The following is a 12,180-nucleotide window of genomic DNA, read 5'->3' on the forward strand; positions in this document are numbered from 1 at the left end:
AAGACTTAAGAGACTTAAAAGACTTAAAATACTTTCATTTTATCCTGAAATCGTGTCGGACACATTTTTAACCCAAACGGTAAACTTTGAATACTTAAATGATCAAAGTTTGCAAAAAGTTCGGTCAAATTTTTCAACGATTTAGGACAATTGAAAAAAAGTTTTCAAACGTGCATTTTTGCCTTTAATATCACTGTGTGACGTTATTTCCGTCGGATAACAAGTTTGTTGCTACGCGGCTGACTAGTTTTTTATGTTCCTAATTTGGTGCAATGACTACTTTGTTTCTACCTTTTTAAAATTTGAATGGATAAGCACCTGCTCAGTTCTGCCTAATCATGACACATAATTACACAATCAATCCGGATTAGACTAAAGAAGTCTTCCCGTAACAAGTCGCGTTCCAGTCCGATTACTCCATGTTTCTCGGGGTGAATTTCAGCAGAACAGGAACAATGGCGGTGGAGAAAAATTTCCCATTTTTCAGCTGTCAACGAGGTGACGAATTACCTTACGAAAAACTCTCCAAACGATTTTAACTATAAGTGAAACAATCGTACCACCCGTAAATCCAGAAGGGGTCAGCCGATGATTTGCATTTCGGTTTAAAACTTTTCCGTTTCTAATCTGGGTCCTGGAGTGTCAGAAAACTATTATCATGACAGCCGTTGGTTAAAGGACTTGGTGGGAACAACAGTTGACGAGATTTATTATGCGTACGTTTAGGGTTAAGGGAAAAGTTTTTAATGGTATGTCTCTCCGTCTAGTTTTGAGTTTTATGGAAAATCTGCCAACTTTGGCTTTATTGGCACCAGAGGCGCCATAATGGTTTGATGGTGTGACAGCTGTCCTCAGCAAAGTAGAAGTTAGGGGATAGGAATGTCATGTTTGCATGTTTATCGCTTTATTGAGCTGTGTAGTACACATCAAGCATCCTCTCAATAAAGTCGAGCTTTATTAGTATGTTCCAGAGCTCTTGGTTGGTTGAAGATGACGAGACCAGAAAGGAAAAGCCACAAGTCATAACCTATGACAAGATTTTCTCTCTCTCTCTAGTCGGATCGCCTTCGGTGGTGTCTCTGGCCATTCAAGGAAAAACTGAAGCTTCCTGCTAGCTAGCCAGGAAGGTTGAGAGAGCAAACAGCATCACTGGATGCTGGAAAATTCAATACCCTTTTGTGAAATTTCCTTTTCTTCGCTAAGGGAAAGAGACTCCAGGCGCTCGTCGTCGGGATCCATTGATAGATATGAATAGAGAGTGAACCCAGACTACACAAAAAATGTAACCATTTTTTCCCTTCCGCTCTATGCCGTAGACTTCGAAAACAAGTTGAAAGCTTCAAGTTCGATCAATTTAGATAAAGGCAAACGACACTTCAAGGAAAAGGATTAGAAAGTTTTTTTTTCGGACCCATTTCGTTGGCCTCTCGAGGGATGGCTAATGCCGGGGTGTGATAAAGGTCAGTTCACTCTCGAACGGCTCACTTCTGGACCATTTAACCCGAGACGGCCAGCAGCAGCAGTTCCGGTCAACAGACAGACCACCAGGCCAAAAGTAGAAACCCCTCTATTTAGGAAGAACCGGAAGATGGAGGGAAAAGGTCCCGGGAACGATCCTTGTTCGCACTTTTTCCCCATACCCCCCAATCAATGTTAGTAAGCAGCGGGAGCTTGTCTTCCGGAATGGAAAATTCAAGCAAAAGAGAGGTAATTGGGGTTTGAGGAAAGTAATAAATTTTCACATTTCGCACCTGCTGCCTTCAGTCGGTGGCTGGCTGGCTGGCAATCTGGCTTGGTGGAATGGTGCTTTACAATGTGTAGTAGTAGGAAAGATGATTGGGTTATGACGAATGCTGGATGTCGGGGGCGGCAGAGAAAACCCATTAAAAGAATGAAATAACAACCCCAAATGGCGCAATGGTGTGCCCCACCATTGTTGCCGCTATTGTTTGTGAGGCTGCCGCCTGGAGAGAAATGGCCTAGACAGGATCAGGAGACGGTCGTTAACCTTGACGTCGCATGCCTGCCACCTCTCAAGTCTCAACGATTCCCAACACACTGAGAAGCCGGAAGTTCAACGTTCTGTGCGTGTGCCCTTGAAAAGCTCTCTCTCTCTCGGATGATGGAGTTACTTTAAGTCAGATTTGAATAAATTGAGATTAACTGTTTCAATTTTGGCAGTGTTATAATCCAAAGATCTAGAATGAACTCGAATTTTACAATTTATAGAACCAAAGAGAAAAAATCGAAATGAGACTTCTTTTGCTGGACAAGAGGTATAAATTGATTTTTTTATTTTTTTGGTTTTGCAATTTCGGTTAAATTATGAGCCATTTTGTGTCATTTTGTACATTTTTTGTAATGATATTATGTCTTTAATGCCATAATGACATTTAAACATTTTTTATGTAATTTATGTCATTTTTATATTTTATGTTTGTTAGTTTGTCATTTGTGCCATTTAGGCCATCCATGTCATTTTGGTCATAATTGCCTTTCATGTCACTTAGAATCCAAAGTATTTGGATCTGATTGAGACTTCCTGTTTCTGTTTTGAACAAATGGTCTGAGACGGAATGAGACTACTGTAAGAAAAAAATTTGGTCAGAGCTTTTTTTGTTAAATTTATATACATACTCAATTGAAACTTCCTACAGGTCAAAAAGTAGATTGACTTTTAGAAAATGACCCATAGCACTTAAGTTTTATTGAGATTTCCGTTTTGAACAATTAATCACCCAGTTTGACACTACTTCTGAGCTCGATTATTTAGTAATTAATTTGTGCTGAAACAGATTCGTTATTTGAAGTTTTAACTCCTCGTTTAACAAGTCTCAGCTTATTGCTTTCCAAAAATATGAACAGAATATCTTAAAGCGGTAATCTAGGGCCATTTGTCTTTCTAACACATAAATGTCGAAATAAATATTGAGTCTTATTAGTTAATAAAAATGGTGAAAGATTGCTTTAATTTTTATTCTTCATAAATCCTAATCAAAATGATTACGAAAAAAGAGGTAGGTCATTCTCACCTTCGAACTTTGACATGTAGTCATGTTATTGTATTTTTTTTTGTTCAACTCTGACTTGCTCATCCTTTTGCTTCTACCTACAGCATCCTGTCAGGGCCATCATCTCACATGGAAGTCCATTTCGGGAAAGAGTGAAAGTAATGAATAATTTATTTTTCTGTCGATTTTTGTGGCTTTTTTGAAGCTTTTTTTCTCGCTCGCTTCAATTTTATTGCTAAGTGAAACCTTTTGCGTGTGTGCTCGCTGTCGTCCAGGGAATTTATGATAAACGGGATCGATAAATAAATTAAGCGAGATTTATTCCGAGCAACTCATCTAACCGGAGCTTTCTCCCAAATGAAGTAGACACATCTCTAGTGTTTGTTTGTTTGTCGTTGATGTGTATGTGAATAGTCCAAGTGGGAGTAATTGAATTTTTATGATTTAATTGGAAACGGTGCTGCGATGATCCGGAAAAGCTATGATCGGAGAGCGGTCATTTGAGCTTGTTTTACGATTCAATTTTCGGCTAACGCGGGTCACCCGGATGGACGGACAACCGGATGGAGAGGAGGATGCCATAAAGGATAATAGCACTCGATGAGAACGTGGGACGAACGTGACTCATCATGCAGGTTCTGAGGCACACACATTCCGGATTAAAGTTTAATTGGATTTACAGACAGTTTCCAGACGGTTGCTGCTGGGAGCTTCCGTTTTTCATGTTTTTTTTTCGTTGTGGAGTAAAGACATCTAAAAGTTTTGAAAACAGCAACAACGAAGCAAAAAATCGATTAAGCCGGTGAATAAATTGATTGCTTATCGATTATACCGGGAAGCAAAACAGAATGCCGAGATTTTTTTTCCTTTCCAGGAGGTGGATCACCCGAAACTTTTATCGTTGGCGAAACAAAACTTTTTTTTTCGGGGGAAGCGAGCTCAGTCTGGCTCTTGAAGGAAAACTCGATATCAAACACCAATAAATCACTGTGGAGAGATTACTTTTTTGTTGTTGGTGTTTTTTCTCAGTGTATGTCGGAAGCTTTCGGTCACTTTCCTTTCCAGGGACATAAGGAACAGAACAGTTGATGGTGGTCACCGAAAAAAATGCACCAACAATGTTGAAACTTTTCCTATTGGAAGAGGTAGTTTTTTGTGCATCTGCAGTGAAAGGGCTTAGACTGTATTATTTTATATTGAGAAGGGTTGTTGAATGTCACTGATAACAAAACTACGCCACAAACTTTCTTTAAGGGAAAAAACTATACAAAGTAATTTTCGAAAAGAAACCAGTAAAGTTTATGAGCGAAAGTTCAATTCTACCAAACAATAAACAGTGTAAGATTATTGCTGCTCTTAGCCGGCAGGTATGACGCCATTTAGCATTGAATTGTCGTTACAAAGTTGCACCGATTCACATACGATCGAAGATATAGTAATAGTAGGCGGCTTGTCAGTCATTGTAAGTATAGCAGGCGATGGTGGCAAAAACGTGACGAGCTAGCCGCTCTAAGCAAAACGCAATTGACTGACCACGCGCGCCTACTACGACGATCGATGTGCGTTTTTCATTTAGGAACCAGACTGCTGCGATGAGTAAGCTTTCATGTCGAAATATGGCATCTAAAAATAATTCAACTTGGTTGGCGAGTGGCAGCGGCGGCGTTTCACTACTCTATACCTACATAGGTGTGATTGTTTCGGAAAGGGGAGAGTTTTCTTCTTCTGGCCGCCAGCCAGCCAGATGAGCTAATACACAAAACAACCACGCGGTGACGGCGGAGCAGTTTTGTTGTGGTTAGTGTAGGAATGGGGTAGTAGTTTCTCGGTTGAGGCTGGTCAGGGATTGGCTGCGCGTGATTACTGACAATACACTACAGAGTGGAGTATAACTTTTAATATACTGAGTAGTCGCTCTTTTGGAGTACAAACAGCTGCGGCTAGCGGAGCTGTCTGGTAGTAAAAGAGGGTAATATCGCGTCGCTCAAATGGTGTCGATTACTCGCCAGAGTTTGTAACGAATAAAATTCTAAGTACCCGACTCTTTACGACTGTGTCAGATGACAAGACCTTAACGTTACTTCCTGGTAGGTTTATGACACTCATCGTCGGCACTATCGTGTGCCAAAATGTGCGATAGACATGTAAACGAAATTCCAAACAAAAAAAAACACAATGTCAACTTGAACGAAATTATTAGGAAAAAAACCTAACTGAATTTGCATTTAAACTAATCGGGTGATTCGACGGAACGAAACCTATAAGCAATAAAAAATGCTCCGTCGAACGGATTGCCCCTGTCGTCGTCGCCAATTGACTCGCGTAAGGTGAAATTAGAAACCCTCTGGGCCTCTCGACGAGTCAGCAACTTATTCTTTCTCAAACAATACAACCTGATCGCGTCCTTCCTCGCGGCCAATAATAAAAAATAACAACCTACATTCCGTCGTCGTCAATAACAACAATCGCTCTTCAATCCGCTCCACTGTTTGTAGTAGGCGTTGAAAAAGCAAGTACAAGATCGTTTGACCTAAATATTGAGGTAAAGCGATCACCCCTCAGGGGTCAATCCGAGCTCACTCACCTTAATCGAGTAAGAGTTTATCCGCTGCCGGGGTAGCATGTTGAAGGTTGAGAAGTCCAGCCGCCGGGAGAAGATTCCATTCGCTCCAGATGTCGCCCTAGATGGAAGAAAGAAAATGAAGAAATAATCTAATTAGTTGAAGTCAAACTTATGAAAACAGCTACAGGTAACAAACGTCTTTATGATAGGTATTCTTTTTTTGCGGTGATCGATTACATCCGATGATGATGCAACGGCACTTCCGAAGATGTGTCCCTCCTGTGCTCGGTAGGCAAATATTTTTAATTGCGCAGCTGGCTGGCTTGGCTCTGGCGGCGTTCCACGTTCATCGGAATGTGTGCGCGAACGTGCGAGCTCGTATTGCACGACGGAAAGCGATAGCGCGGCGCACGATATGCTCCGATAAGAGAATTTGTTTGATAGCAAATAAAAGGGGTTAGGGAGCTTTTTTCTGTTGAGTACTTGTTATAAGTGATTGAATTATTATCTAGAATGTTAGGTATGGGTCATTGAATAGAATGTTTGGCAGGCAGATCTCCTATCTGGGTTCATTGTAGAGGGTTTAGTAGTAGCATGGCGATGTTACATGGTATCGAAGAGGGTTTCAACATATTGTATATGATTTATATCCGGTTAGAAGGACCATTTTCATGATTGCCCTTGATAGCCTCGCATTACACATATAGTTGGCTGTGTTATTTTGATAACTTTTACAATATGAGGGAACTTCTGTTCTTAATACAGCTCAAAGATTGGTCGATTTGTCTTACACTGAAACTTCGATGTACCCTAGGAGCCCACCAAGATTTCTTTTCTTTTTATTCTGCTCATGAATAGAATTTATTTGATTTTGAATGGTCTTTTGGGTCCTTTGAAAACTCGTCGAACCATTTTTAAACTGTTTGGATTTAGATTTTTCTGAGACTCTGAAAAAGTGACCCTCAGAGTTCCTGAGTTATGTGAAGAATTCCTGAAGAGACTCTGGAGAATTCCTGTAGAGACTCTTAAGAGCCCCTGAAGACACCCTGAAGATTTCCTGGAGAGACACAGAAGATTACCTGGAGAGACACTGAAGAGTTCCTGAAGAGACTCTGATCAGTTCCTGAAGAGACTCTGCATAGTTGCTGGAGAGTGCTAAAGAGACTCTTAAGAGTTTCTGAAGAGCCTCTGAACACTTCCTGAGGAGACTCTGAAGAGTTCCCAAAGAGACACTGAAAATTTGGTGAGGAGCTCATGAGAAGACACTGAAAAGTTCCTGAAGAGACTCTGAAGGGACTCTGACGACTTCTGAAGAAACTCTAAAGAGTCCCTGAAAAGACACTGAATAGTTCCTGAAGAGACACAGAACAGTTCCTGAAGAGACACTGAAGAGATCCTGAAAAGACTCTGAATATTTTCTGAATGGATCCTGACTAGTTGCTGAAGAGACTCTTTAGAGTTTCTAAAGAGATTCTGAGCAGTTTATGAGGAGACACTGTAAAGTTCCTGAAGATACTCTGAAGATTTCCTGGAGAGACACTGAAGAGTTCCTGAAAAGTCCTGGAAAGACTCTGAATAGTTGCTGAAGTGACTCTTAAGAGTTCCTGAATAGACTCAAAACAGTTCCCGAGGAGACTTTCCTGAGGAGACACTGAAGAATTTCTGAGGAGACATTGAAGAGTTCCTGAGGTGACTCTGAAAGTTCCTGAAGAGACTCTGAAGAGACTCTGGAGTGTTCCTGAGGAAACACAGAATAGGTCGTTTTTGTAATTCTGGAATGGGTACATTGAAAGTCGCTGCAAAAGTATTTCAACTAGCTTCGAATTTTAGACATAGAGGCCGAACTCCTTTTAAGATGTGACGGAGTCTAGGCACTGTACCCCTTATTTGACATCATCGATCAGAGCGGCTAATCAGCAATGATTGCAAAATCACTCTCGACCTAACGCGTTTCCAGGGAACACCACTCCTAATCCCCAACTTAGGTCAATCCCTCACGTCAGTAGACCGTCAATGAAAGCAGGTTTTTTTTGTTCTCGTTCCTCTCTCGGAAGCGGCTGGCTGCTGGATGAAAATGCCTCCATCACGACCGATCAGGGTACCACCTTGGCATTTTTCCAAACACCTCCACCAGTTGTACCGGGCAGCGCTTGATTTACTACCGTCAAATCATGTGTCCCACCAACTCCGCACCCTTCTAGTCCCAGCTACCGGCTATGAATAACAAGAGTTTTGAAGCAAAAGGTGTCAGAATGTGTTAGAAGACGCTGGTCGGTGTGTTACAGAAGCAGCAGCAGCGATTATTTCATTTCTTGCAACGATAGATCACCGAGCCGCTTGACAGCTGTCCCCGGAGTAGCATTTGTTTATCTTTAAGGAAGTTTCTTTTAGCTGAGAAATCACGCTAAGCGTTTGGCAGGATTTCTGCAGTTTGAATGAAAGGAGAGTGTTTTTTTGTCGCTAAGCGATTTTGTTCAGTCTTTTTTCCTACTTTTTTGTCCAGTCAGACTAGACGATAGCGTTGTCAACAAAAACTCCATTTTCCGTATGAATTATTTTCGACCAAGTTGAAAGCATCGTAGCAATCCGATTTTCTCAGTTTGAACAAATAGACTGGTCAATCAGCCCAGTCAAAGGAGGCGTCGGGTCGCTTCTATTTGCTTAAACTAGAGACGCGCATAAAAAAAAAACGACAAAATGTAGAATTCCAAATGAAAGAGTCAACAGTCCGTAAAGAACGGAAGAAAAAAAACCGAACCAGAACCGATTTCCAATTCAATAAATTTGACTTTTCACACTCGTCTGAGTCGAAAAGTCTTGTTTCCCTCACGTAAAAACGAATGGAACAGAAGCTCATCTTTGCTGTCAACATTTGCCTGCTCGCGCGTCGTGTCGTGATGTATTCCTTAAAAATTTTGAATTTCGATTTCGTTCCGTTTTTTTTGTTTTGGGTAGTAGGGGAGTACCGACTTTTAAGCGTGGGAAAGCTAAGTAACGCATCACTAAGCTCAAACAAGTGTACGCCATGCTCATATATTCATCATATTCCACTTTATCTGTCAGGATTCTTCTGCGGGATAGTGGGAAGCAGAATCAAGTTTTTTTTGTCGTTGTCTTTACAACGACACTACGTAGCAAAAAATATCATTCTTTTTCACACGCTAATACAGATGTTGACAAAGTTTGAGTTTTTTTCCTCCGGTTTGGTGAAATATGACTTTTTTTGTTTCAATCATAGGAGCCGAGAAACATTTTTTTCTAGGAAAAAAAGCCCCAAATTGGCATCACTGAGTCGGTTGAACATTTTTTCCCTTTTATTCAAAGGCACCCAAAAATAGAAATCGTTTCCATATTTCTCTCATTAGATCCGAACGCTCTAACGTGTGTGATGGTTTGAATGATGAAACTGGAATCGTGTCAGCTTCGCTGGAGGCACGCATAATTCATGCCCGCTTAGACAGACCCACCACATCACCCCCATCATCCCGTGTTGTTGTTAAACAAACACGTTTCTTCGAAAATTCTTCCAACAAGCTCTCGATTCCACTTGGAGGGGAACACACAATTTTGGCGACTATGTTAATAAATTACATCGCAGTTCTTCCCGCGGCACTTACTCCCACACATGATCGTGATTCGTCCGCGATCTAGCGTCAACCACCCGGCAATGGTGCGTGAGGAATGCGCGAGAATTGTCATTTGTGTCATGGTCAAACAGTTAGGGAGCTCTGTTTTGATCGACCGCCCAAACGACTCCGGTTCAAGGCGCATTAGTGGAACTACCACCAAGGTCAGAAATGTTAGCAATTCCAAACACATTTAAGGGTAAAGTTTGGAAGAACAGGAAGTCCCGGCTCGGAAAATCGTGACTCTGCGAAGAAGGTGCTCTATGAACTATAGTTTGTTCAAGTTGTTGCTGTTTTTTTTCCTCTTCATCATTTTGTCTCTCTCTCATTGGTCTACAGTCCTGAAGTTGCGATTTCATGCCGGTTGGTCGGTTCTGAGTTGCTTTTTACCTGGTGATGGACGTGAGTGGCAAGCCAAGTGGCTGAGTTGCTGATCGTTTCCTACCAAACCTGCGCATCGAGTGTTCTGAGTGTCAGGTTGACTAACAATTCTGAATAACATTACTGATCAAAGTTGGGTTGTTTTAATGAAAAATAACATTCTTACCCTTAAAAATTTATAAAAATAATTAATAATTGTAAATGTACCACGAGGAAGTCTTTTGGGAACAATGACTTTTAACTTGAACATCCAATGAAACCTAGTAGGACATATATTAAAACTATAATGCTTAAAACATAGTTCAATACCGATAATTTCGATGCATAACCGTAAAAAGCTGGTAACCGAGAACCGGCAAGCCAAATTTGGTGTAGGTATGTAAAATGGTTTTCGTTTTTGCGTTGCTGTATCGCCTCGCAAACAAACAAACATAGCTGTTGATAAATAAGTACGAAAACAACACAAAACAACCGAAAAAAACAGGCCTTAAGTGCCTCCAGCGGGAGGAAAATATTATCTAATCGGTTTCATTACCAGCACCGCCGCGTTGCTTGCTGCTGCTGCCAGCTTGGTTTGGTTTTTATGTGTGGTTCGGTATTTTCTTCCTCAATTCTCGTTTGCGCCTCGTTCAAGCAACGAAAAATACTCACCACGCACCACAGCCACAGTCCGTCATCATCAACACCCGGTCGGCCGATTGGCCATTTGGTCGTTCCAGGCCTCTGTGCTGTTTGTCCGTGGTTGTGTATGTGGATAAGTGTCTTTACTTCTCCGCCGTCGTCGCCGCCACAAACACAACCGAAACGTTTAACCTTGACATTGACGACGACGTTGCTTGCTCGTTTGCTTGCGCGGTTCGCGATTTCATCGCGCCTCGATTTACCTTTCCGCCGCCTTCTAGTCGGATTTTCTTACACCGCTCTTCGCACCTTCAACGAAAAAAAAAGCACCAAGAAGCGGCTTCTGACTCAATCAAGAGGCCGGTTAGCACCGTTTTTCTCGCGAATTGCTCCGCGTTGCGTTGATGATTACATGTTGTTGTTATTCAGCTTTGTGCTTTGCGTCGTTTTTCCGCTGCTGCTACCACTTGGCATGCCTTTTGTTATTGTTTTCACTTTCCCTACTCCTCCTTTTGCTGCTACTGCTGCGTTGTGCGATTTGTTTCTTCCGGCAATTTTCTTGGTCAACTTGATCCAGATTTAAGTGCTCTCGGCAAAGCCATGCTTAAATCAACGGACGAAGGAAGACGACGACAACGACGAATAAAATGCGTTAAGTTGATCAAAGTCGGCGGTGCCACAATCAGGAAGCCTACTACGTTGCTTCATTATGCAAATTTTCAGCAGCGACCACCATTCGGTTCTGTTCGATTGCTCCACTTTTTTTTGGGAAGATGAACTTGAAATCTTGGCTTGCTTTGTTTTGTTTTCCTTCAATTTTTTTTTTGCTCAAATCGCGTGCTGATAGTGGTAATTTATTCGCAAAGCCAGCCGCTTGTTTCCATCCATTTGTTTACTTTGCATTTTTGCTGGCTTCGGACTCAGTGAGTCAGTTGCCCGAATCAGGCGGGTATTATTTTTAGCTCGATTCCCCATTCAAAAGGTGACCATTAACGCGAACGAACGCTCGTAATCAAATTTCGCCAGTCGAGTTGCCTGCCGGGATTGGGTGCAGTTCTTGGGTTTGACCTTGATGCGAAATTGCTATACCCGACTTCGACGTTAGAGAAAGACGACTCGCTGGCCAATGAAATAGATAAATCACACTTCATCGAGCGAATTCTAGGCGAAACGTAACAGAATAGAGGGAAAACAACAGAAAATGGCGTCAACCGGAATGATTTTAGTGCCAATTTTGTGCGTCAATTAGTGCCGATTGAGACACCTCAGGTGGTGCGTTTCGAGGCGTAATCGATTATTATTGAATAAACGTTCGTTAGACGCAATCATCTGTGCGGGGTGTTGTGTCGTTTATATCTAGAATTAATTCATTGTAGTTTGAATTTTGTGAAGCCTCTAGGGGACAGCTTTGTTTCTAATGGACGCTTTTGTTTCACAGATATTCAGATAATTAACAAAAAAAACTGTGATCTTAGCTTTATTCTATTTTTGCTGTTGTTTATTTCCGTGAACTCCCTGAAAATTAGTTCCCAGGAAGTTTGCTGCATTTTTTATGGGACCCGAGGAAAGTCTCAAAAAAATAATTTGTTTTCTGAAGATTTAGACCAAAAACAGATACACGTAGTATACTTTGCATTTTTGAAATCAATGTTTACTAGGGTTGTCCCAAAAACTACTAAAAATGAATGAACATAATCATAAAATGGATAAAAAAAATATGATAAAAAATTAACAAATTCAAAAAATACCAAAATTACAAAAAAACATGTGAAAAATTACAAAAAAAACCATAAATTTCTTTTTTGTATTTTAATTCTTTTTTTAGTAATCTGACCTACATTTCAACCTGTCTCTATCAATTTCGAATTGGCAAAGCATGCTTTAAAGATGAGATAGAACTATCAGGTGTTCTGTTTTTCATAAAACGTTTTTCGTCTACCACCAAGTTTATTTAAGATTACTTAAAGGACAATTTAAC

General features: G+C 41.0%; 1 protein-coding gene across 1 annotated transcript in view; it reads right to left on the reverse strand.

Moving 5' to 3' along the window:
* LOC129747644 (headcase protein) overlaps positions 1–12,180 on the reverse strand; it is a 130,967-nt gene that overhangs the window by 88,897 nt on the left and 29,890 nt on the right. The window contains exon 2 of the mRNA XM_055741948.1: positions 5,596–5,692. Coding sequence (XP_055597923.1) covers positions 5,596–5,692 — 97 coding nt within the window. The remainder of the gene's footprint in view (positions 1–5,595; positions 5,693–12,180) is intronic.

Source organism: Uranotaenia lowii, chromosome 1 (assembly GCF_029784155.1).
Source record: "Uranotaenia lowii strain MFRU-FL chromosome 1, ASM2978415v1, whole genome shotgun sequence".
Classification (NCBI taxonomy): domain Eukaryota; kingdom Metazoa; phylum Arthropoda; class Insecta; order Diptera; family Culicidae; genus Uranotaenia; species Uranotaenia lowii.